Here is a 25092-nt window from a genome sequence, read left to right on the forward strand (position 1 = left end):
AGAGACAATGAACAGGAAGGGATGGAACAGGAAAGTTTCAGGAACCCATCGTGGATGGGAAATAAGATGTCAAAGAAGACTGGGGAGCTTGTAGTAGGAGTCTCAACCAGCTCAGGGAACACTGAGGTCGTGGCTGGTGGACTCAATTTGATGTGTCCTTGGTCACAGCCAGTGGTGAACTAGGTCCAAAACCCAGGTTTAACTCTTTCAGATGAACATTCAATTCACATCAACTCAAAGAGACAAGAAGAGAGTGGCCTGCTGCTCCAATAAATCTGCAAAACTTTGCTTGCCATTGATTTAAATTCTTGATCACATCTCCTTCTGAGCCTAGTGTTCCAAAAACTGACCCATAGATATTTACTTCCCAAGTGCATCCAAAGCTTCAGTTGAAATCAAGCAGCATTAAAATAAATTACAGAAGCCTCAATTCGTTAATTGTTTGTGTATCATCTGAGAAAGAGTGGCAGAGGATCATTACCAGCTCCCTGCGGAAGAGGAGCTTTGAAGTGAAAGATGAAATCACAAAGACTTGCAGACCCAACTACATAAACATTCAATTACTGACAATAAAAGAGACAAAGGGAAAAATATTAAAGCACTAATATCTAAGCAATATAAAACAGTAATCACATTTTAACGGAAAGCAGAGTAAGTCTAACAGATAAATATACAAAGGAAATAGGCAATTTCACGCAAAAAGAAGCATTCTTATTGGCCAGTACTGGGGCGGGGGAGAGCAAATTAAAGCAACCATAGGTGCTCTTTTAAAAGTACTAGCCAATACTACTGGTATCATGCTAAAAACTAGAGGGACCAGACTACAATGAAGTATTTTCCAAAAGGTGTTGTGAGTAAAAATCAGTCCAATGGAATGATCCAAAAAAAAAAAAAAAAGAGAGAAGAGATTAAAGTGGTCAAATAAGTTTAGGAAATGTGGCATACCCGCCTCCCCCCAGATTCCCAGCACACTGCAGTATGCACACCCTAGGCTCTGGACGACCTTGGAATAAATAGTTAAGTGGAACCCAGGTGGTTTCCCAAATTTGCTTGGCCAGAGAAGCCTTCTGGGGCACTACACCCAAAGCAATCTACGGAACAAGCAGTCTATAAGACACCCTTGGGAAAATACTGGCACAGTGGTTCAATCACTAGGACTCAGCCAGCCAGTCAGCCACGCCTGGGTGCAAATCCTGGCTCCATCCCTAAACAGCTGTCCTCAATAGCTATGGCCCTCTCATCTGCAAATGGAAAGAGTATTTGCCCTTGTGAGGTTGCTGGGGTAACCAGGAAATGCACTTGGCATGGTGACGGGCACGCGGCAGCACCAAGAACACTGGTGCATTTACATCCCGCTAAGGTCACGTTCCTTGGGAGTGGAGCTATCAGCGGGGACAGGGACACTTACCACTTTGGCCTGCCATCCTTCACAACTTCCTCCTCCTCCTCATCATCACTGAACTTCAACTTCTCCGAGTAGTCCACTTCTTCATGGAGGCCTGCAACAGGAGGACGGCCAGGGAAAGTGAGACAAAATGAGAATCTCAACAGTGCTAAGGTCGCCGCTGGGGAGCTTCCTCCAGTCAGGAACTGCACCAACCCAGCTGGGTAAGGCACACCACCCAGCTGCCACCACCAGAACAAACACTGCAGATAAAAATGAAAGACAGGGCTTCCCTGGTGGCGCAGTGGTTGGGAATCTGCCTGCCAAGGCAGGGGACACGGGTTCGAGCCCTGGTCCGGGAATATCCCACATGCCATGGAGCAACTAAGCCTGTGCGCCACAACTACTGAGCCTGTGCTCTAGAGCCCGCGAGCCACAACTACTGAAGCCTGCGCGCCCAGAGCCCGTGCTCCGCAACAAGAGACGCCACTGCAGTGAGAAGCCCACGCACCGCAACAAAGGGCAGCCCCCGCTCGAGGCAACTAGAGAAAGCCCGTGCGCAGCAACGAAGACCCAATGCAGCCAAAAATAAGTAAATAAATAATTTATTAAAAAAAAAAAAAAAATGAAGGACAGTGCTGGCTCTGGTAACAGCAAAGTAGCCTGGTTAGACTAACACCCCCTGGTTAGACTTAAGATAACAGCTCTTAAATCTAGACAAAATATTCTGCAAGTGTATTAGGAGGTGAGGAGAGTGAGCAAAAGCAGGCAGAAACCAGCCAGGAGGCCACCCTAGCAATACAGACACCTGAACAGTGAGATTCGTGGGTGGCCGTTTCGTCCCAGGGCCCGCCCCTACCCGAGTGGCTCAGGTGGCAGAAAGTAACCATCAAGTGATGAGTGGGTACACAAAATGCGGTAGAGCCATACAATGGAAGAGTATTTGGCCATTAAAAAAAATTTAAGAAGAGTTCAGACACATGCTGTAACATGATGATGCTTGAAAACATTATGCTAAGTGACAGAGCCAGATATGAAAAGCCACGTATTCTACTGTGTGATTCCATGGATATGAAACATCTAGAACAAGCAAACCCACAGAGACAGAAAGTAGATGAGCGTTTGCCGAAGGGTGTGCGTGGAGGGCAGGTGGTAACTGGGAGTGACTACTAATGGGTATGGGCTTCTTCCGTGGGAGACAGAAATGTTCTGGAATCAGACAGGGAGGATGATTGCACAAACCTGTTAATATACGAAAAATCTCCGAATTTTAGACTTTAAAAGGGTAAATTTTATGTAATATGAAAATTTGTCATGTGAATTATATCGTTAAAAAAAGGAGACGACGACAAAAAGCCCAATCCAATTAAAAGGCGAGTTAGATTTGATGATAAAGCAAGTGCAATTACATGCTGTTTCCCAGAGCATCACTTTATATACAAACACAAGTGGGCTAAAGGGAATGGATGGAAAATATACATCATGACAACACAATAAATAATTTAAGTCAGAGCAATGATACTAACATAGGACAAAACAGACTCCAAGACAAGAAGTGTTACGAGAGATAAAAAAGGATATTTGAAAACAATATAAAGGGACAATATGTCAGAATCATAAAAATGATAAATGTGCATAACAACTTCAAAATAAATGAAGCAAAAACTGACAGAATTAAAGGGAGAAATAGATAAATCCACAATTATAGTAGACAGTTTAACACCTCACTTTCAGTAACTGGTAGAACTAGACAAAAATGTAAGTATATAAGATCTGAACAACACTACCAACCACCTTGACTTAACTGATATTTACAGAATGTGATATCCAACTTATAGAACACACATTCTTTTCAAATGCACTTGGAATATTCACCAAGACAGACCATATATCTTGGTCATAAAACAAGTCTTAATAAGTTGAAAAGAACTGTAGTCATACAGAATATGCTCTCTTGACTACAATGGAATTAAATGAGAACTCCAGAAAGCTCCAATTAAAACGACTGGTGAACTAGAAAACAATCAAACAATGGAGAAAACTAAAGCCAAAAGCTGTCTCTTTGTAAAGATTAATTAAACTAATAAGCCCTTGGCAGAAGTGAACAAGAAAGAGAAAAAATACAAATTACCTAATTATCAGGAATGAAAAAGGGTGATACCTGTATCACTACAGACATCAGAAAAAAAAAAAAAAAAAGGATTATCAACAACTTTACACCACTAAGTTCAACTCAAAAGAAAGGAACAAATCCCTTGAAAATCACAACTTATCAAATACTGACACAAAAACATCGGAAATCTGAGCAGCCCTATAACTAATCAAAGAAGTTAAATTTATTATCACAAACGTCTTTAGAAAGAAAATTCCAGGGCTAATCGGTTTCACTGGTGAATTTTACCAAGCATTTATGAAAAAAATAATACCAATCTAACAGAAACTCTTTCAGAAAGTAGAGAAGGAAGGAACATTTCCCAACACATCTTATGAGCCCAGCAAAACCTGATATCAAAACCCAAGGACGATATTAAAAGAAAATTACAGACCAATATCCGCCATGAACACAGGCACCAAGAATCTTAACAAAATATCAGCAAATTGAATCGAGACGTAGGTGGAATTTATTCTAGGGATGCAAAGTTGGTTAGCATTAAAAAAATAAATCAGGGGGACTTCCCTGGTAGTCCAGTGGTTAAGAATCCACCTTCCAATACAGGGGACGCAGGTCTGATCCCTGGTTGGGGAACTAAGATCCCACATGCCATGGGGCAACTAAGCCCGTGCACCACAACTACTGAGCCCGCGTGCCACAACTACTGAAGCCCACGAGCCTAGAGCCCGTGCTCTGCAACAAGAGAAGCCACCACAATGAGAAGCCCGCCCACCGCAACAAAGAGTAGCCCCCACTCGCCGCCACTAGAGAAAGCCTGCGCACAGTAACGAAGACCCAACGCAGCCATAAATAAATAAATGTATTAAAAAAAAAAATCAGCAAACTAGAAATAGAAGGGAATCTCCACAATCTGGTAAAGAACATCTCCAAGAACCTTACAACTATCATCATATTTAATGGTGAAACACTAAACACTTTCTCCCTAAGATCAGGAATACAGAACTTGAATACAACATTGTACTGGAAGTACTACACTGCAATAAGGCAAGAAAAAGAAAAGGCATTTAATCTGTCCCTATTTATAGGCAACATGACGGTTTATGCAGAAAATTCTAAGAAATCAACAAGAGCTAATAAAACTAATGAATGCACTCAGCAAATTGTCTGGTACAAGATCCACACACAAAAATCAACTCTATGTATGTGTATATAATAACATCAAACACTAAAAAACAAAACTATTTTTTTTTTTAAAAACCAGTACCATTTACGATAGCGTCAAGCAACATAAAATACTCAGGAATAAACATAACAAAGATGTTCAAGACCTCTATACTGAAAACTATAAAACACTGCTGAGAGAAATGAAAGCCCTAATAGAGAAAGTTTCACCAAGTTACTGGACAAGAGATTCAAAATTAAGATTTCATTTATCCAGAAATAAATTCAACACAATCTTAATCACAATGCCTGCAGGCTTTTAAAATACTGACAGGTTGATTCTAAATTTACATGAGAATGAAAAGAACTTAGAATAGTCAAATAATCTTAAAAATGAACAAAGCTGGAAAACTTAGAATTTAGAACTTACTGAATTTAGAACTTACTATAAAGCTACAGTGTGGTATTGGCATAAGGATGAATAAACAGATCAACAGAACAAAGAGGGTCCAGAAATAGACCCACACTTATATGATCAACTGATTGTTGGCAAAGGTGTCAAAGCAACTCAATAGGGAAAGAAAAGTCTTATCACAAACGGTGCAGAACAATCAGACAACCTAATGGATTAAAATGAAGCCCGACCCCTATCTTACACCATATACAAATTAATACAACATGGATCACAGATGCAAAAATAAGCGTTAAAACTATAAAACATAAGGGTGTATCTTTGCCACCAAGGAGAGACAAAGATTTTTTTATAAAGGACACAAAAGTAAAAACCATAAAAAACACAAATTTGTAAGTTAAACTTCATCAAAATTGAAAACTTCTGCTCATCCAAACGCAGTGCTAAAAAATGAACAGACAAGGCAGGCAGTTGGAGAAAATATTTGTGAAATGTTAAGTCTCCAAGGACTTGTACCGAACACACACACACACACACACACACACACACACACACACAAAGACACCAGTAGCCAAATCGACATGAAAACGTGTTTATCATCATTAGTCATCAGCAAGATGAAAGTTAAAAGCACAACGAGATACCACTACACACCCACTAGAATGGCTAAAAATAAAAACTCACATCAAAGTGTTGTGAGGATGCAGAGCAACTAAATTCTCAAAATCGAGGCTGGGAATGGCATCACCAGCCACCATGGAAAAAGGTTTGGGTGCTTCTTATAAACCTAATCACACATCTACCCTTTAATTCAACAATTCCGCTCCTAGATATTTACTCAAGAGAAATGAGCATATTATTCATAATGGAACTTTTGAATGGATAAACGAATTATAGTATTTGAACAAATTATAGTATTTGATACAATGAAGTATATACCTCAGTAATTAAAAGCAACTATCGATATACAGAACAACATGAATGAATCTCACAAACGTCACAGCAGAAGGAAAGCTGTAGGACTCCATTCGTTTGCAGTTTGCAGTTAAGATTCATCGTAAGACAGGGAGGCCTTGGGCAGAGTCTTGGACACAGTCCGGGAGGGAGACTCACTAGGGAGGGGCTGGGTGGTGAGGAAAGCGCTCTGTATTGTGACTCGGCTGTGCTACTCAAGCGTATGCATCTGTCAAGACTGTAAAATTAAACATGTGCCTTTCGATGCCCTTAAATTTTACTTGAAAACAAACAATCCAAAAGAATTTTAAAAGAAAATAATCAGGTTGGGGGCGGGGTTGGGTGAAGATAAGAATGCAGAATGTCAGCATTTTGCTGAAACTCAGTGACAGGGAGCTACCTGGGGTTCATTACACTCGTTTGTTTTAACTTTTCCATTATAAAAAGTCTTTCTCCCTCTAAGATCAAGACCAGAGACCAAAAGAAGACATGGCTCTGTCAGGAAGCAACTGCCCGTCTGAGTGCCAACCAACAAGGATCTCTTCAGGGCATCGAGGCTACTCCCTGCCCCATGTTTTCATTCCAACTTGCCGAGGAAAACAGTGGACTTGGTGTCAGAGGACTTCCAACCTTGGTAAGCAGAGACAGACCGCAGTCCTCCCTTCCTAAACCCTCAGCTGTGAGCCCACCAGCAAACACCACCACCCACCTGCCCAGCCGTCATCAGCATCGGTGTCCAGATCGTCAAGGCCCCTCAGGTTCTCCGCGTTGATGATGGTGGGCCTCGGCGCCCGTTCCACCAGCTGCCTCAGTGGACGGATCGGGCGAGTCATTCCCAGCCTGTTTTCTTTTCTGATGAGAGAGAGAAGGGTAAAGATGCTGGACTCGTGTCAAGTATACATACGGAAGCAAACCCAAATACTTTTCCGAAACTAAGTCCTACACTGCAAAGGTTCATGTGTGCCCTTAATATTAAAACCGTCTCCTTTTTAAAGAACACACAGTGAACAAAGACATCCTCGAGAGAAGTTCTGCTTCATTCTGCAGTTTTATATGCTCAGGCTAATGTCTAGGGTAGCAGCAATAAACACATGCCAAATCTTCACCTGCCAGGAACTTGAAATCTCTTGTCCTGCCCCAGCCTCCTCACACACCCTGGGTCTTGAGTTGGTTTCTCTGAGGTCTCCAGAAGACAAAGCACTTTCACATGTAAGCCCACTATCTTGTCCAGTATCACCAACCAGGCTAATTTCTACATATGGGACTATAATGCAATAGCCTTACCCGTCTTGGTCATTCATCTGGAACTGTCTAAAAGGAACACGGGGTTCAAGACGGAGCTGGGGAAGGGGAAAAGTTCCTCGTTCCACTGTACCCTGGTTCTCTGACGACTGTGGCGAACACATCTGAAACATAACATCAATGAACAGGGTTTTCTGGTAATGACCCAGATTCTGAGTTCCACGTGCATTAGAATTTGTTTTGGAAAATGGAAAATGGGAAAAAGAAACAGGAAAGTCTTGGGGTTTCCCAATTAATCCTATCACCATCTCCCCCATTTCTTTCCTGCTGTCAGTATGCAAATCTGGGGACCTGTGTCTTGGGGACTATACCTGCCTCTCCTTCTTCTAAAGAGCTAAGGCTAAGATAACACCCACATCACCAGGGAAAGAAGCCAGAGGCCCTTAAGATTTGAAAAGGAGGAGAGAAAATGCAAAAGTAATGGAAGCCTCCAAAGTAGGGTATCAGGGCAAAGAAACTGGGAGGGAGAACCCAAGGTGGACATTCAACCACGTGAAGTAGGTTCTGCTGGACATGAACAATCTGACCTCATGGGGAAAAAAATGCACACTCCAAAGACTTACAAAAGCAGGAAGCATGTCATGGTATGTAGGTGGGTGGTATACATTCCCCATGAACTGTGAAGCCCCTTTTCGGACAGGCTGAGCCGGGCGGAGAGAGGGGTCCTTAGAATCGCTGGTACATGACGAGGAGGGGGCTCCGTCTCCCGCACTCGAGTTCCTGCTGCCCAGCTCAGTTGGGGAGGCGCTCAGAGACGTGGCAGAAATTATGTTTCGCCCACCGCCCTCCCTCCAGCTTGTCACATCTGGAAATTGAAAGGGGGCAAAAGGGGAGAGGAAAGAGGAGGGGGAGGAGGGATTGTATGAGGTTCTGAAGGTCAAGGGACCCCCCTCACTCACCAAAAAATTTTAAAAAAATTAAAAAATAAAAAAAACAAAAGTGAAGAATCGAGTCGACTGGTCAAGTCTGTCAGGGAAGGTGGGGGGCAGACGCCTGGGCAATGAATATGAACTTGCTGAGGGAGTCTGACTGTCAGAGAAACACAAAATAAGGTCCACTCAGAGAGGAGGCAAGTGGAAACGAGACGTGGTCTTCATCGACTCACAGAAACTACACAACCTCAGGCCTAACACCCCAAAGAAACCAAGATGGCCCCAGTGAAAGCAGCCTTGGCTCATCTCTTCCACAAATACTGACCCCATTTCTTCCACAATCATGCTGACCCCAACAGGACCAGCATTGTGCTCAGCACTGGACTTGACTTTAGAACCAGAGAGAGTTCCTGACACTGTTCAAGCTCCACTCAGCAGTGGCACCTCTAGTCAGAGACTCCCCAGCTGTGAAGTGAAGCAGAGCTGCTCTCCCCACCGAGAGGGGGCTGGAAGGGTCTGGGGCCCTCCCCACCAGGCCTCGCCCCACCTGCTCTGGCAGCGGCCTGTGGGGCCCTCCCACAGGTCACAGATCGAAACCTGCCAACCCTCTCTGACCATCTTTTTAAGACGATGCTTTCCACTGCAAATGTAGCAAAGCCTGGCGGAATTAAGAGGCCAACGAGGAATCAGATGAGCCAAAAAGACTCCTCTTTTCAGTCAATTTGTAGTTAGGAGTTGAAACACGAAAGGTTCCTGAGTACCTGACCCCTAAGAGAATGGAACCCAGGACCGGAGCCACAAAGCCAGAGACTGCTCCCAGCTCTTCAGGTACCTCGTGCGCGATCTTGGCCAAGCCCCGGTCACCCCTCAGGCCATCTGCTTCTTCATCTTCTCAAACAAGGAGATGGAAGTGATCCCAGAAGCTTCTTCTAGTTCTAAACTGTTATAATCCTATAGCAGCTCATTTAATTAATCCCAGAAAGTTAAAGTTCTTGGCCTAAGGAATTTGATTATATATTTGGAGCAGCCAAAATAACCCAGCATAGGCCGCTGAAAAGGCAGTATGTTTTATGAGAGTTGCACAGTGATCGTTTCATTTATAGGATATCTGTTCTCACTTTGGGATACCTTGGGGATTAATCAAAACAAGCAGATAAAAATCTCTCATATTTCAAAACCTGATCAACCCCCCGCCCCAAGGGCTACTTCAGAATCCGTGATTAGAACAGATGGAAAATCCCATTCCTAAACAACACCTTTTAAATACTAACCACCCAAGGCCACGAAGAAAAAAATAGTACCAGTAAGAACTGCTACACAATCCTGCTGACCCCCTTGGCCAGACCCCAAATGAGGGGTCGTGGAGGCTAGTGCTGGGCCGGCTACTCAACCAGGTGAACGTGTTAAAAAAAAAAAAAAACAGATTCTAATTTGCCTGGGGATGGGCGAGGGCTGGAAATCAAGACTTTTTAACAAACGCCCCAAGTGATTCTGATAGGATTCGGCCAAGTTTGGGAGCCACTGATTAGAAAACAAGCTCCTGAATCGGGAATCAAGTTAATCGACCCTTGGTCCGTCTGTCCTTGCCGTGACCACCCAGGTACAGCAGAACTAACATCAGATGCCTGCTGGGAAGGCGGACAGGCCTGGCCTGACCCAAAGGACAAGAAAGGAGGAGTGACCTCCAGCCCAGCCCAGGGAATAAGTCCAGCAGATGCACGGATCAGGTACAAGATCAACGGTCGTGCTTTCCAGGCAGGGAACCTGGCTCCTCGAGGAACAGCATGCTTCTAAGAGGGCAGAAAGACAAGGGGAAGTTCTGCTGTTCCCACAGGTGCCCAGACGGGGCTGCAGTTCACTTACTCTGAGGGCGGAGGCTTGGTCCTGGCCCATACGACAGATCTAAGACGCCCTTTTCTTTGCCAGCCTTGTCCTGCCCTCCAGCTGCTTTCAGCGTCGGAAATTCCTCGGGAGAGAAGGATAATAGTCGGCTTGAGGCCCTTAAACCTGTCAAGAGAATTGGAAAGACGTATGGAGCAAGTGAGACTGGCATCAACAGTTCTCTGCTTTAACAATGGCACACGCTGGCAGCCACGCTGCCCTGAAGGGAGCTCCTTCCTGGGGTGCTGTCTGCGCTGGCCTTCTGTGCCCACAGAGTGGCACTAGGGTTCCCTGAGGGTGACAAAGGGAGGCTGCCCGCAGACCGCACCAGGTCCCTTGCCAGCCACCCTGCAGAAGCTGGTCACAAAGGGCAGGGGGTAAGGTATGGCAGTGGTTCCAGCCCAGATCCTTCCCTCCCACTCCTGGAAGAAGGCAGTAAGGTCCTTCCGGTGGCCCTGGGGGGCGGATAAGCACGGTCTTTGGTGAAATCAGCCCAGTGAAGCTAACTGCTTTTGGGTGGAGGTAATGCCCTGCCCCCCAACGCCTCCACCCTAGATTTACACCCTCACCCTAGATTTATGCCTCTTCGTTTGTCCACTCCAGTTTACTATTTTCTACAGAGATCCTCAAGCCCTACAAGACCAAACATTTCACTCTTGCAATCTGGGAACAACTTCTTTGTTCTTTCATTCATTTCCCTACACTATGAACTCCTGCAGAGAAGAAGCCTTTTCTTAACTTTGTTCCAATCACACACAGCACTTAGCACCGGGAACCTGCAATCGTCTTTTCAATGAATAGATAATAATAAACGATGCATTTTAGGGTCTAGAGTGGGATTTGGTCCCTCTCCTGGAATACACAGCACATGTCCCGCACCACACAAACTTAGTAACAGCAATATCACACAGTAAAATGTCCAACTGTGACACGCCTTGATCCCTAGACAATACAGCCAAATCTGTCCCTAGGTATTACTGATTTGAGGACCTGCTAACTCAGGCAGACTTTGCCGGAAAGATGCAGCGGGGATTAGTGCAGATGCACAAGGCGGTGATTCATTCACCATCCCACTTAGTAAAAAGGTCCAGGGTCAAATGAACATGCTGGGGGGATAACTGGACACATTATCAACCAATGATTAACCTGAGAGACAATTGCCAAGTGTCACAAAGGAGCACTACTGCTCACATAGTGGCTTCATTATATTAAAAGGTCGTTGGCAAGAATGAAATACGAAAGTCATGCTTTAAAAATACGGTAGAGGGACTTCCCTGGCGGTTCAGTGGTTAAGACCCCGCGCTTCCACTGCAGGGGGAGGGGAGCGGGTTCCATCCCTGGTCGGGGAACTAAGATCCCGCATGACGTGCAGCACGGCCGAAAGAAAAAAAAACAACAACAAACAACAGCAAATGCCTAGTACTTTTTTTCTGCCTCAACAATCATGAAGGTATTATTCTAATCATGAATTAAACTTACCCTCCACAGATAAAAAAGATAAAGTGAAGAACTCAAAATCTCAAACCAAAGTAGTAGTATTCCTAAGGTTTGAACACCCTGTAATGTTCACCCACCAATCCCATCTACCATCTGTTCTCTGCCATGAGAAACTGAGGCAGTGAAATCAGGGGCTTCTTCTGAGGCCCCAGATGGAGCCGCCGGCGGTGCTCTGGCAGCACAGCCCACTAGCCATGTGCCTCTGGCCTCTGCCTGAACCACACAAGCAGGCCTCCTGGGCCTGATCCAGGTGAAACAGACCAAACGACCACCTACTACATGGAGAGAGTCCGCCAACTCAGGAAGAACCCCTCTGAGTTCCAAAGAGTCATGAAAATGTTTGCGGGCCACACCCCCAAATCCCCACAGCCCTGGTGGCATCGCGGGCTTGTGACCCCGGCGTAGGAGGGGAACCAGAAGCCGGGTTCCCACCCCGGCCCCACCTGGTCGGCACGTGTCTGTTCTCTCCTCTTGGGCTACTGGGCTCTGCCATCTCCCAGACGAGCTATCCCATGTTTACAGAGTATTTTACTGTTTTAGGATTATTTTCTAAATCAAGTTTTCTTTTGATAGGTAATACAATCAAAAGGTTCAAAGGTAAAAAGCCTTAAAAGAGCGTAAACAGAAGCCTACCTCCTACCCTCGTGCCCCATCTGCCTACTTCAAACACCCTCACAAAACAGGTAGTCTTCTGTTTCGTTCCTTCTCTCCCTTCCTCTTATGTTTCCTTCCATAGATTTTTTTTTAATGCACATACAACATTTTTAGAAGCGTACTTTCCCTCTCCCCAGTTGTTTGCACAAATGGTAATATACTCTGCGTACTATTCCACACTTTTTTTCACTTAAGAATATGTCCTGGAGATCTTGCCAGATCAGTAGAAAACTGGTTTTTTTCCTTACAGCCAAGTCGTGTTTCATTAAAGTACCACCTTTTGACGGACATTTCAAGGGGCTGTGTCCAATGTTTTGCTATTACAACGTTGCAATGAATAATCTCGTGCGTGTCATTTCACACAGCTGTAAGTATCATCTACAGGGTGATTTCCTCCAAGTGGAACCGCCAGGTCAAAGGGTATCCGGGCTGGTGTGTGACGGGCAGTGCCAATTTACACTAGTTTTTTTTAATCTCTGTAAGTTCTTGTTAAATTAAAATGAGTATTCCATTTACTTAAGGAAATTCCAACCTTATGGAAATGAAGGCTACAGAAAGCAAAGAACCACTGTTAACAGTCCAGTGAGTCGTCTTCATCACGCCTCTGTGAAGACCTTGCTTCCGGTCTGAAGTGCCTTGTTGCATCCTCGCCCCACCAGGCCCCCCCTCACCCTCCAGGCTGGGGCAGCCGGCTGAGCTCCCCCTGCCCTTTCTCCTCTAGGCGAGCTGCGGCCCCCAAAGCCCCCAGCACACCTACGGGCTGAGGAAGGGGTGGCCTTCAACCGCACAGCGACCCGAGGCCAGAAGGGCCCGTCCTTGGGGCGTCGGAGTGGCAGGGGTGTGTGGGGAAGGTGGCGCACGGAGCTGGTTTTCTACTCTAAGCCATAAAACGTAAAGTCTGGCCGGGCCTTGGCTGGCAGGGATACGCAGAGGACAGAAGGCAGTGCCGGGACAGGGGCCAAGGGTAAAAAAGGCAGCCCGTGCTGGTTTACAGAAGAAAAAGCAACTGCGGTGTAGCCACTCACACCACCGTCCCTCTCCATCCAGCTCGGGGCGCCGCCCAGCGTGCTAGAAATACGCACGCCAACACTGGAAAATCAGGAGAGTTCATGTAGAAAAATCTGGATTTTTGGCTCCTCTCAAGAACACCCGCTGACCCTGGGCCCACATTCTCAAAGGGCTCCAGATGCTGGAGGGGAGCCAGATTTCCCTCTGCCCCAACGCCCCTCAGCCATGCCACTCGGGGGCCGCTCTGCTCTGGGCCTGCCTTGGAGCCATTTCAGTCTGTTGCTCGGCATTCACTTAAAACTCGGGATGCTTTCCCCTTCCACTCACCCCACATCGCCCCTGTGCTGCACCACTGCAGCCGTCGGAATGCTTCCCCTGTGTCAGGCGGGACACCAATGCTAACAAATACCACGCAACCTCCGCGTGCTCTGGTGTCACTGCCCAAAAGCAAGCAGTTCCCAGGGCTGCTGATGTACAAACCCAGGTCCAAAGCCAGCGCCCCGTAGGCAACACCTCCTCCCCGGGGGCCGGGGACTCGCTCCACTAGCGGCTCAGCCGACGAGGGAGCGCAGGGCCAGCGCCGCCGGGTCTCCTCCGCACACCTCGGGAGGTCTGTCCTTAGCAATACCGTTCAATGAAACCAAAGAGCTGACGTGCTCTGTGGAATCAGCACTTCCACCGCCGGGGCAGAGGCAGCAACTCGCTCAGGGAGCAGAGTCCACGAAGCTGCAAGCCCAAGACTGCCTGGACAGAACTGGAGTAGTCCAGAAAAGGCACACATCCCTCCCACCCGCCCACCACAGCGCCACACACACACTTACCACCTTCGGGTCCTGCTGGCTTTCCATTCAGCTGTGCCCATGACTTTGGTCCACCTGGCGCTGAATTTGTATTCTGAAAGAAGGAAGACAATGAGAACAGGGCCAGCCCAGCGGTCTGCTGTCCACTCCCTGAGCGAGTCAGAACAAGGGGCCCGCCCTCGGGTCCTCACCTTGGGTCCAGACCCTGCACCGACGTACCCACTACCATCAGCCGGGCAAGGTCCAACCACGCGGGCTTTCCATGCAGCCTCCCACTCGGGCAGCAGCCCGGGGTCAGGACCCACGGCCACATGACAGACGAGGAGCAGGTTGGAGGGCAAGCGGCCAGCTCAGAGTCACACGGCAGAGCCAGAGCTGCGCTTGGAACATGCTGCCAGGCTGCCTCTCATGCCCACATAGAGCTACTCTGTCTTGCTCCAGGGACAAAACCAAACCCTAATTCTAGTGTGTCTGAAAAACTGGGTGGCGCCGCTAACAGAACACGCGCGTGGGAAAGCTCACGTGCCTGACGAGTCGCTGGCCGGGCCGCCACACCACTTTCCACAATCACTGCCGTGCCACAAGGCACCACTCCCCAGGTGCGAGGCCTTCCGCCTCCACTGATCTGGGCTTGCCCGGCTCGGCTCACCTCTGCTGAAAGCTCACCGCACGCCAGGCATGGTGCTAGGCACACCAGGGTCACCTGGGTTAGACACTTAGCTAGGGAGGCGGGACCAAGACTTGTCCCCACCCTGCCTGTGCCCAAAGCCCCTTCAGGTCCCCAACCACTGAACTCAGCTACCTTCCCAACAACATGCTACTTAACAACTGAAGGTAAAGATGCACAAATCCAAGCTGATGCAGCATGACGTTCCCTCACGTACTGGACTAGATCCCGGGTAAACAGTTACCCCTTCTTCCCATCCTCCCCCTGCCGCTGCCACCACACACACTCAAGGCAGACGGCTGTCTCTCTTGCCTTCGATGCAGAGCTGAGCAGGTGCAATAACCCATGTATTTATCACAGACTTGCCCTGAGTGCTTGACCTGAGTGGCCTGGAGTGCCCACGGTCCCCCGTGCAGACCACACAAGGGAAGTGCCAGCACCGTGACAGGGGCAGGGCAGCCCCTGCTGGGGTTGAACAGCCCCCGAGGGAAGGGCGAGGCTCTAGACCAGCAGGAAGCAGAGGGGCCCCGGGGCATTGCCATCCCGCAGCCTCCGGCTGCAGACCCCAAGCCGGGGCTTGGGGTCTGCAGCCGCAGGGACGGCCCCCCCCCCCCACCGAAGGCACTAAACCGGAAGAGAAGGCCTAGGGGCCATGAAGGGGTTACTAACACTGTGGCAAATCTCCCCTCAAAGCTGGGAACCACCGGGGGTCTCCTCCCCACACCGTCCCCGCACGAGAGGAGAGCTGGTAAGCGCCAGGCGGAGGGCCCGCGTGCCAGCTCCAGGACAGGGCCCGACCCGACCGCAGTCCCCGCGGCACCCGTGCTCCACAGGTGCCCAAGCCGCACGCGGGCCCGGCCCAGGCCTGTTCGTCTCTAACAAGCTTGGAACGTGAGTCTGACGCAGAGCCGGGGCTGTAGAAACAACCAGGGCTCCTTAATCGCACTCAGCTTCAAATTCTGGGAAACAGATACGAACTCCACACTACATGCTCTGACTGATCAGCAGGTCCCAGCGGATTTAGGCCAATGAACATGCAGTCTCGCATGAATGTGGATTTCTTCTTGCTTCTCCTTTAATTTCAAAGCACAGTTCAGTGGTGGGTAGGGAGGGTGTCCCTCTGGTAAAGCCATAAGCTCTCCCCGCAGATGGGGATGGCACCTCAGTCCTTCTACTGCCCAGGCAGCAGTGCAAACTGAGTCGTTCTTTCAAGGGAGCCAGTGAATGCCAGGTGTCTGTCTAGATTTTTTCTGGTCTTCTAAAAGATTCAGACATCTCGTCTAGATTTCCAGCTACCGGATACTGGCCTCTGTAACCCACAGACAGACACCAATGGACCAAGTACAATATGAGCTCTTGATTAAATCATGACTCTCTGTTTAGAGGCATATGAAGTGCATCGACAAATAAAGGATTATAGCTCAGCATTTCCCAGAGCATGTTCTGAGAGACACTAGTCTCTAGAGACATTCAATGAAAGAGGTTTCCAAGGACAAATACATTTCGGGACCGCTGTCCATGATGTCCTTTTCTTGGAGGCTCACAGGACACATCAGCATACTGAAGACACCGAGAGAAAGTATGACATTAAGAAAACCAAGTGAAGGAGCTTGCTTCATTTTGTTTTCCAAACTCACCAGACCACTGAACCTTCTGTAGCCTAACACTTGCTGTCTCCTTATGGCACTTGCTTCTGGGGAGACACTGCGGGGGGCCCGATCTAGCCTGTAGCTGCCAGAGTGACTCACCTCAAGCTAAGGCAACTGGAATCAAATTAGGCGTTGATATTCTATTCTGCATCTGGGGTCTTTCCCAAGAGTCACTCGTCAGGTTTGCCTCTGGAATGAGCACGTCACGCAGAGCCACGCTTCTCAGCGACAGCTCCCGTAGGTCCCCAGCGCCAGGGAGCTCAGAGGCGCCGACGCCTAGGCAACCATCGGGACCGGGTCCCCAGCACCTACCTCCTGACTGATCGACTGTGTCGGTTTCTGCAAATTGGAGACAGATTTCTGCAAACCCGGCTGCGGCAGCAACTCCGGCGGCTGAGAGGCCGTCGCACTGGAACTAGACAAAGGCAGGACACACACACACAGGAATTAGACAGGCACCGGCCATGCCCACAAGGTCCCTCCACATTCCCAAGAGACAGGGCTGCTCGCTGGCTGGGGGCAAGACCTCCTCTGGCCAATAAAAATACCTTCCCCGGCAGACTCCTAGGCTGGCCAAGACAACGAGAAACTGGACCACGTGTGAGGTCTGCTCACCGACACCTTAGAGGACAGGCCAGCCCTCTGCCTTTCCGCAGAGCCTTCTGTCTGCAGAGACTGAAAGCTCACGGCAAACAACGAAGTGATGGAGGATTTGCCACGAGGGAGACTGCGTCGGGGCAGGGAATGGGCTCTGAGCTCCCGCCCCTCACTTCTGACCAAGAGCTCACAGCTCCTCAGGGGCTGATCTCTTTGAAGCATGAGCAGATTTTTTTTTTTTAAACCTTCTCTTGGCTTATAAAAGAAATATATGCTCATGGTAAAAATAAATAAATACATATAACACAGAATTTGTCACGATCTCATCCTCCAGAGAGAAACTCAAGCAGATTTTTCTACGTATATTAGCATAACATTTTGTAACACAAGTAGGGTAACACCATACATACAGTCCAGTTAACTCGTGTTTTACTCAATGCCCTTGACATCTTTTCGTGACAACACATATGGATCTACTGCTTTCTTTTAATGACACAGTACAGGTGGATGGGCCACAATGTGCCAACCTCCAATTTTTCTTCTATTACAGATAAAACTGCAACGAGCATTTTTGTGTACACATCTTGGCACACCTGTGTGTACGCAATTCAGTAGTCTAAGTTCTTAGAAGTGGGACAGCTGGATCAAAAGACGTTTTAAAGTTTAAAAGGTACCGTGGAGCTACCCTCCAGCAAAGGCGTGTCTGTCGATCTATACCCCACAAGTAATCTTCTGAGAGCAATAAGAAAGGGTTCTGAAGGAAGATTTCTGCCAACTTACAGCCTTCCAGTCACTTTCTGTTCAACCTTCCCCCCGACGAGCTTCGAGCAATCCCCTGGCCAGAATCCGCCCAATGCCGGTGGCTCAGCTGAAGCCAAACTCTACACACATCCAAGGCTTACTCGACCGAGTGACTCACCACCTGTGATTATTACACAATGGAGGCCACTGACCCTCCTCTCTCACATCACCTTCTATCTGAAATAGACGCTTCCAGGTGGTGTCACTTCTGTGGTCTCCAAACACTGAGTCCCAGCAGGTGTGGCCCCCCTACTCGGCCACCTCCCTGACAGCCTCGTGAGGATGTGGCCCAGGGGCAGCAGAGAAGCAGCGCCGGGGTCTGCTGCCCCCCCCAACACTCACTCTTCACCTCCGGCTGGCAAACATGCTTCAGCACACTGGCCTCGTTGAAGATGCCTGATGCTTTCGATGCCACTGGTGCGTAAGACTGGATAGAAGGAGGGAGCAAGGCTGTGTCCTCTCTCTCTAGAACTTTCAGTAGCAGAGGCCTTTCAACGCTTGCGCTGAGCTGTCTGCAGCGTCTGCACTTGAGCAGAACGAGGACATCCGCCACGTGCCACCGCTGTGCCAGGCCCTGTGCTAAGTACGTGACCCGGGTCATCTCATCCCTTTCCTGTGGCCACCCCCGGAGCCAGGTGTGACTTGTACGTCACAGGAGGACAATGACGCTCCGAAGTCAAATAAACCAGGTCCCATAAACCAATAAACGGCCTGGCTGGAGCTCACACACACCCGTCCGGTTCTACAAGTCACACTATACCGTCAGTCAGGATGATCCCTCAGCCAACTGTTAGGAAATGTTTTAAAATTTCAGTTATTACTGATCATCTGACCGAATTACTGGCTCACTCTCTACATCCTGTCTGAAGTAACTACAGAAGTTTTACAAAAGCTACTGGCCACTTCCAATTAGAGAAAAGGACCCTGGTTGGCAGGCTGTGCTCTGGGCCACTTTTACTTTCTGGGTCCTGGGTATCAGCAGCCAGACCACAAGGGAGACAGGGCAAGAAAGGGTATGAGGCCGGACTGTTCTGTGTTCATGGCAAACCCCAGCCGCAGGGCTCTGCCTGCCAGCCTCAGCGAGGCCCCGTCCTTCCGCAAGCCCCTCCCAGCGCAAACCCCAATCCTCTTTCCTGGATACCCTACCGCTGGCTGGAACGCAGCCGGGCCACGGGCCACAAAAGGAGGAACGAAGGCTCAGGCGGCACACGCGTGCTTTCAGCGCCACCACACAACAGCGGCCACAACAGCCGCGCTGTCCCTCTAATGATGACTGCGGTGCCAGATCTCAGGCCTCCCAAGGCCCCCGCAAGTGCTGTGCTGGCAGGGGGCGGGCCTGCAGGGAGGCTGCGCGCTGACCCCGAGTGCCTGGACCAGGCGGGGGGTGGGGGGGGCGGGCGCAGGGGGCTGTCCTCGGTAACTGGGTCCTGCGGAGCACATGCAGGCGCCTGTGTGGGGCGCTGCTGCCCCACAGCTGGGACGGCTCCTCCTTCTCCACCTGGGGCCCGGCACCCAGGGACCTCAACCAGAGTGAAGCGCTCAGCTCTGCCCACAGCGGCTCCTCTGGGAGAGATGAGCCCTGCTTAACAAGGCACAGGGGACGCTGGTCACCAGGGAAAGGCAGCTCACAGCAACACTGTTGCATCGGCTCCCAGAGCCAGGAAAAATGAAGGCAGGGAGCAAGAAACCGCTAAGCAGCAGGAGCCGGGGTGAAAAGAAGCTTCCTTTGGAACCTGCCCAGTTCTCCAGAGCTGCCCCTGCAGGAGGAGAGGGTGCCGGGCCATGGACGAAGCTCCAGCTCCCGGCCCACTGCCCGCCCCTCTGCTCTCACCTCTTTGGGTCTTGCTGATCCTGCTTGTTTGCCCATCCCGTTCCGTCCTTGGGTACTATAACGATGTTGGGGTCGTTTCCTTTGTTTTCAGACTTCAAGCTTGGCAGGTTTGCAGGCGGTGGCATACGCCGGGCTGTGGCAACTTTCCCGAGACTCTGTAAGCCATGTCTAGGAATAACTGCGTGGAGGGAGAGGTGAAAAAGAGATGCTGCACAGAAAGTCATGGAAGGAAAGACGCTGGGTTCATTCAGCTGCTCTTGCAAACTCCAGGGGATAATGACAGAGGCAACCAAACAAAAAACAAGGGACAGACCCGCCACGGAAACACACAAAAAGTGCTTGGAAGTCACTTGCAGTCAGTCCTCTTACAAGCTCTTCCCCGAGGACTGCAGAGACACAGGAGCCGCTGACGTCTGTGCGGAGGCTTCCAGCTCACGCGTGGGCAGAAGGCTCAGGGCGTTTAGGACGTGGGGGAGGGGCCAGGCCTAGAAACCTCCGTCCCACAGAATGACTAGCCCTGTGCAGAGGGGAGACTGCTCCGGCCTCGTTACAGCAGGACTGAAGGGACGGCCTCTCCGCGACCCAAGCCAAGCCTGAGCAGGGCCCCCGGCATTCGTAACATCCTCAAGGGGTGTGGACAGAATCAATAGGAACTTTCCCCACCGAGCTCCGGAATATCAGAACCATGAGACCCAAAGGGGTAACTCTAATGCAAATTAAATTCCATTCTACCCATCGGGCTCAAAGTATCCATGGCTTCAATAAGATAAGACAGATGAGGAAATAATCCTAGTACAGCAGAGTCAGGATATTCCAGGCTCTGAAATCAGACATCAAATAGGAGCAGAGGGTGACGTGTTTCCCCTGAACTACAGGATGACCACCACGTGCCCAGAAGACTGGTCTGCATGGACCGTTCCTGTCTGACCAGACAGGGGACTCTAGGTTTTCCGGATCCTTGACCTGGAGCTTCTCACTTAAGGGAAAGCATAAGGAACTGGCCTCCAACCCCCTCTTACCTGAGGATCTGATCGAGTCTACTGATTTTCCTTTATACTTATCAAACAGGCTGAGAGTCGAATACTTGCTTTTCCCATCCTTGCCCTTGGTTATTTGCCCCAAACGATCGGACATTGCGATGAAATGTCATCTAGTAAGGAAATCTTTCTCGGCACCGCTCCCGATCTGCCTTTGAAGTGGGGGAAGAAAAAAACAAAAAGAGTGTTAATCCACCAGAACCTCTGATCCAGTGGACGGAATCCTTTAGGGATCATGGATCTCCTTGAAGATCTGAAGAAAGCTTTGGACTCTGTCCCTAGAAAGATGCCCTTAGCACGCACAGGCGGTCTTGCTCACATCTAAAGAGCAACGCTAAGAACTCTGCCTGCCTGAAAATCAGCTGACTCTACCACTCACCAACCACACTGAGATATAAACTGCTACACACTGAGTCCTCTCCCTGAGTCCAGAAAAGCTCCTCAAGGTGGAAAAACAAATGCTCGTCCCTTGTAGCACATCCACGTAACATCGAAAATAAGGTCGTCCTTATGGAAGGCTACTGTCCATTTCAAGGATGAGCAAACCCAAACCAAAGGGAAGCACACAGTCAGGAAATCACCCAGGAACAGCCGGGTGCAGGTGCCTTTCAAACTAAAGAACCAGCACCCAGAGGGAAACACCTGCTCGGGCAAAAAGAGCAGGGCTCTCTGAGGTGTAGACGGGGCAAACAGAGAGCAGGCCTCCCGGGGCAGAGCCCACGCGGCTTCACCGTCCACGCCTGCCCTCCACTCGGAGAACATCTTGAAAAACCGACCAAGGAAGAAGCTTCTCCCCTCTGCCACCTTCTCACTTTCTACAGGCTCCTCAGGAGCACTTTCCTCACTCACTTCCTCGCTCATCCACTTCAATACTCAGCGAGGCCACGTGCCAGCTCCAGTGCCTTTTATTCCACCCTCACCCTTGGCCTCGCTGGTTCTGAACTTGACCGTGGAAAATTAAAACTTGTACAAGTGACCATTACCTCCCACTAGAATTAATGTATGGAAAAGAAAGCTGAAGCATCAATTTGGGCATGTCGGTAAAATGACAAGACGGAGGTAACTGTGAAAACATCCATGACTCATAACAGGCACTTGGTGTAGCTGCAGCAGGAAGGTCTGTCATTTCATCCTATTCTGAAGCCACGCCAGCCAGAAGAGCACATCCAGTGAGCCGGGTACATCCATCCTTTCATTCATTTCACATGAAACCTGATACTCAAGACCCGCTGGTCACTGTCTCAGGTACAGGAATAGATAAGCATGCAATCTGTATCCGGAAACACTCATGCACCTCAATGGATGCCTAGGGGTGAGCGTCGTGAGCTGCATACGATGGGCAGGGGTCACCTACCAGGTGCAGCTACAGCCAGCCAAGGGAGAGGCTCACGTGCAGCACCCAGTCCCCAGGAGGCGAAGCACGCTGCAGCGTCCAGGAGACAGGGCTCCGTGAAGAAACAAACCAGCAGAAATGCTCAGGTGCTCACCAAGCTCACACGTCAGAGCGCTCAACGCCAGCCACCCTCCCCAGTGCCTGCCCCACGTACCAGGAGCAAGGGACAGCGACGACAGGGAGGGAAACCAGCCACAAGTGTCCAAATTCGGGTTTTGATGCCAAGGGTTCCAGGACACACCCCTTTATCTTTAAATCTCCCTCCCCGAAGCTGGATCCAGTGAGTTTCTGCCAAAGTCAGAACAGGTAATAACCTCCCCTGGCTGCTTCCCCCAGACTAGGCTGTAAGCCCCTCCTCCAGGAAAGGGACTGGATCGTGTTTGTGTCAGACCAGTAATTAATAGGCTCTCAAATGGAAAACAACCTGAAATTCTCCATTAAGACTAGATGAGATCTAATTTTTAGACACCTGTCATATCAAACCAACAGAAAAGATCACCGGGGTAGGAACATGAATCCCTCCCAATACACAGGCACACACACATTCCACTATCAACAAAAGCCCTTGAGACTGCCACCAAGGTGACAGCCACACGTGGCCCCAGCCTGCAGAGCTCAGTCTAAAACAGGGGTTGGCAAACACTAGTCAGGGCCCCAGCCCAATGGCCTGTTTTGTAAGGCTCTCAAGCTAAAAATTATTTCTTTTTTTTACAGTTTTCATACTTGTTTTAAAGAAACAAAAAATAGGCAACAGGACGAGCGGCCTGCAAACTTTGCTGACACTGGGTCTAAAAGGAAAAGGCTTAAACAAGCACTTTTGAAGGTCTCCAGGTGGGAAATGTATGGGTAGCCTGAGAGGGCAGCCCTGAAGAGGCCCTACAGCTCCAGCGGGGGTCCAAGGAGGGGCCCCGGCAGAGGCATGGAGTCTTTTATTCATCCGTAGGAGACCATTCCATGGGCTATAAACTGGGATACTGAGGGACTCCTGGCACTCTTTACAAACTCGTGTGACCTGCTGAATAACAAAAACGTTGATGTCCTAATTCCCAGAACCCGTGAATACGTCCCCTTCTCAGGCAAAGGTGTGATTGAATTAAGGATACTGAGCCGGGGAGATTATCCTGGATTATCTGGGTGGGCTCAAGGTAGTCACAAGGGTCCTTACAGGAGGGAAGCAGGAGGGTCAGACCCTAAGCGGCTGACAACAGGAGCACAGGCTGGAAGGGTGCTCTTTAAAGTTGGAAGAGGGCCCCGAGCAGAGGGGTGCAGGCCGCCTCGAGAAGCTGGAAAAGGCCAGGGAACGGATTCTCCCCCAGAGCCTCCCCCAGAAGGAGCACAGCCCAGCCGACACCGCGACTTCAGCCCAGCAAGATTCGTTTCAGACTTCTGGCCTCCAGAACTCGGAGAGAACACATCTGTGCTGTTTTCAGCCACTAGATGTGTGGTAATTTGTCACAGCGACAAGAGGAAACTATTACAATCGTTTATTCAACACGTTTTTACTAGGCAGGCACTGCCATGTGCCCAAGCCCTGAGCTGGGACTGGGATACAGCAGAGGATAAAATGGACACAAGCTCCACCCCCACGTCCAGCCTACAGAGATGATGGGACTCACCCACGGTCACACAGCCGATTAATAAGAAGCATGTTCCAGAATCTCTCACTTCAGCACAATGATGGAAAATGCTAACTCACAGCTACATCTCTGCCGTCCCTGACCACAACTTTCACCTGACCACTGAACCTACAAACACTTCGGAATAAAGCCAGTGATGCCTCCTTCCCAGCCACACAACTTGCAGGACTACAGATGCCGCATCATTCATTTAAATCCAGATAACTAGTTCTTTACTAAATTAAAAACCAAACCAACAAAGAGAAATAAAAATTATTCACCAGACATTCTGGGCCATCAAATTGCTACATTAAATCTTAACATGCTTGATTTTTTTTTTTAATTTATTTATTGTATTTATTTATTTTTGGCTGCATTGGGTCTCTGCTGCTGCGCGCGGGCTTTCTCTAGTTGCAGCAAGCAGGGGCTACTCTTCGTTGCGGTGCGCGGGCTTCTCACTGCGGTGGCTTCTTTTGTTGCAGAGCACGGGCTCTAGGCGCATGGGCTTCAGTAGTTGTGGCACGTGGGCTCGTAGTTGTGGCTCACGGGCTCCAGAGTGCAGGCTCAGTAATTGTGGCACACGGGCTTAGTTGCTCCACGGCATGTGGGATCTTCCTGGACCAGGGCTCGAACCCGTGTCCCCTGCACTGGCAGGCGGATTCTTAACCACTGAGCCACCAGGGAAGCCCAACATGCTTGATTTTTAAAAATCAAATGTCTTATAATTCTGAAACTTGACCAGAAAAATTCTTGTTTCTATAGATACTACTAAAAAGTCTTCTTAAAATCTGTTAATCCATGGGAATGTAAATTGGTGTAGCCACTATGGAAGACCGTATCGAGATTCCTCAAAAATTAAGAACACAACTACCATATGAGCTGGCAATCCCACTTCTGGAAATTTATGCAAAGAATATGAAAATACTAATTTGAAGAGCTACATGCACCCCTATGTTCATCGCAGCATTATTTACAATAGCCTAAATGGATGAATGAATAAAGAAGATGTGGTATATACACACAATGGAATACTATTCAGCCATAAAAAAAAAAGATGAAACTTTGCCATTTGCGACAACATGGATGAACCTTGAAGGTATCATGCTAAGTGAAATAAGTCAGACGTAGAAAGACAAATACTGTATGATTTTAACTCATATGTGGAATATAAAAAACCAAACCAACAAACAAAAAAATAAATGAACAGACCAAAGCAAACAAAAACACATAGATACAGAGAACAGAGCAGTGGTTAGCAGAAAGGAAGGGGTGGGGAGAGGGCGAAATGGGCAAAGGGGACCAACGTATGGTGACGGACAGAGACTAAATTTTTGGTGGTAAGCACGCACCGGGGCATACAGAAGTAGAAATATAAGGTTGTACACATGAAACATATAATGTTATAAACCAATGTTACCTCAATAAGAAATAAATCTTAAAAAAAAAAAGCCTGTCAGTCCAAA

At 48.8% G+C, this 25092-nt stretch overlaps 1 protein-coding gene across 17 annotated transcripts in view; it reads right to left on the bottom strand.

The window, feature by feature from the left end:
* PRRC2B (proline rich coiled-coil 2B) overlaps window positions 1–25092 on the bottom strand; it is an 85972-nt gene that overhangs the window by 37564 nt on the left and 23316 nt on the right. For 16 of the 17 annotated variants that reach the window (XM_061199737.1, XM_061199736.1, XM_061199732.1 and 13 more), the window contains exons 2-10: window positions 20603–20772; window positions 19584–19761; window positions 16667–16769; window positions 14060–14132; window positions 10062–10205; window positions 7890–8131; window positions 7309–7430; window positions 6734–6876; window positions 1409–1499 (exon numbers count right to left, since the gene is read on the bottom strand). In XM_061199737.1, the coding sequence (XP_061055720.1) occupies window positions 1409–1499; window positions 6734–6876; window positions 7309–7430; window positions 7890–8131; window positions 10062–10205; window positions 14060–14132; window positions 16667–16769; window positions 19584–19761; window positions 20603–20717 (1211 nt within the window). In that variant the 5' untranslated portion in view covers window positions 20718–20772. The remainder of the gene's footprint in view (window positions 1–1408; window positions 1500–6733; window positions 6877–7308; window positions 7431–7889; window positions 8132–10061; window positions 10206–14059; window positions 14133–16666; window positions 16770–19583; window positions 19762–20602; window positions 20773–25092) is intronic. The other variant, XM_061199729.1, reaches the window with a different exon arrangement.

Source organism: Eubalaena glacialis, chromosome 9 (assembly GCF_028564815.1).
Source record: "Eubalaena glacialis isolate mEubGla1 chromosome 9, mEubGla1.1.hap2.+ XY, whole genome shotgun sequence".
Taxonomy (NCBI): Eukaryota; Metazoa; Chordata; class Mammalia; order Artiodactyla; family Balaenidae; genus Eubalaena; species Eubalaena glacialis.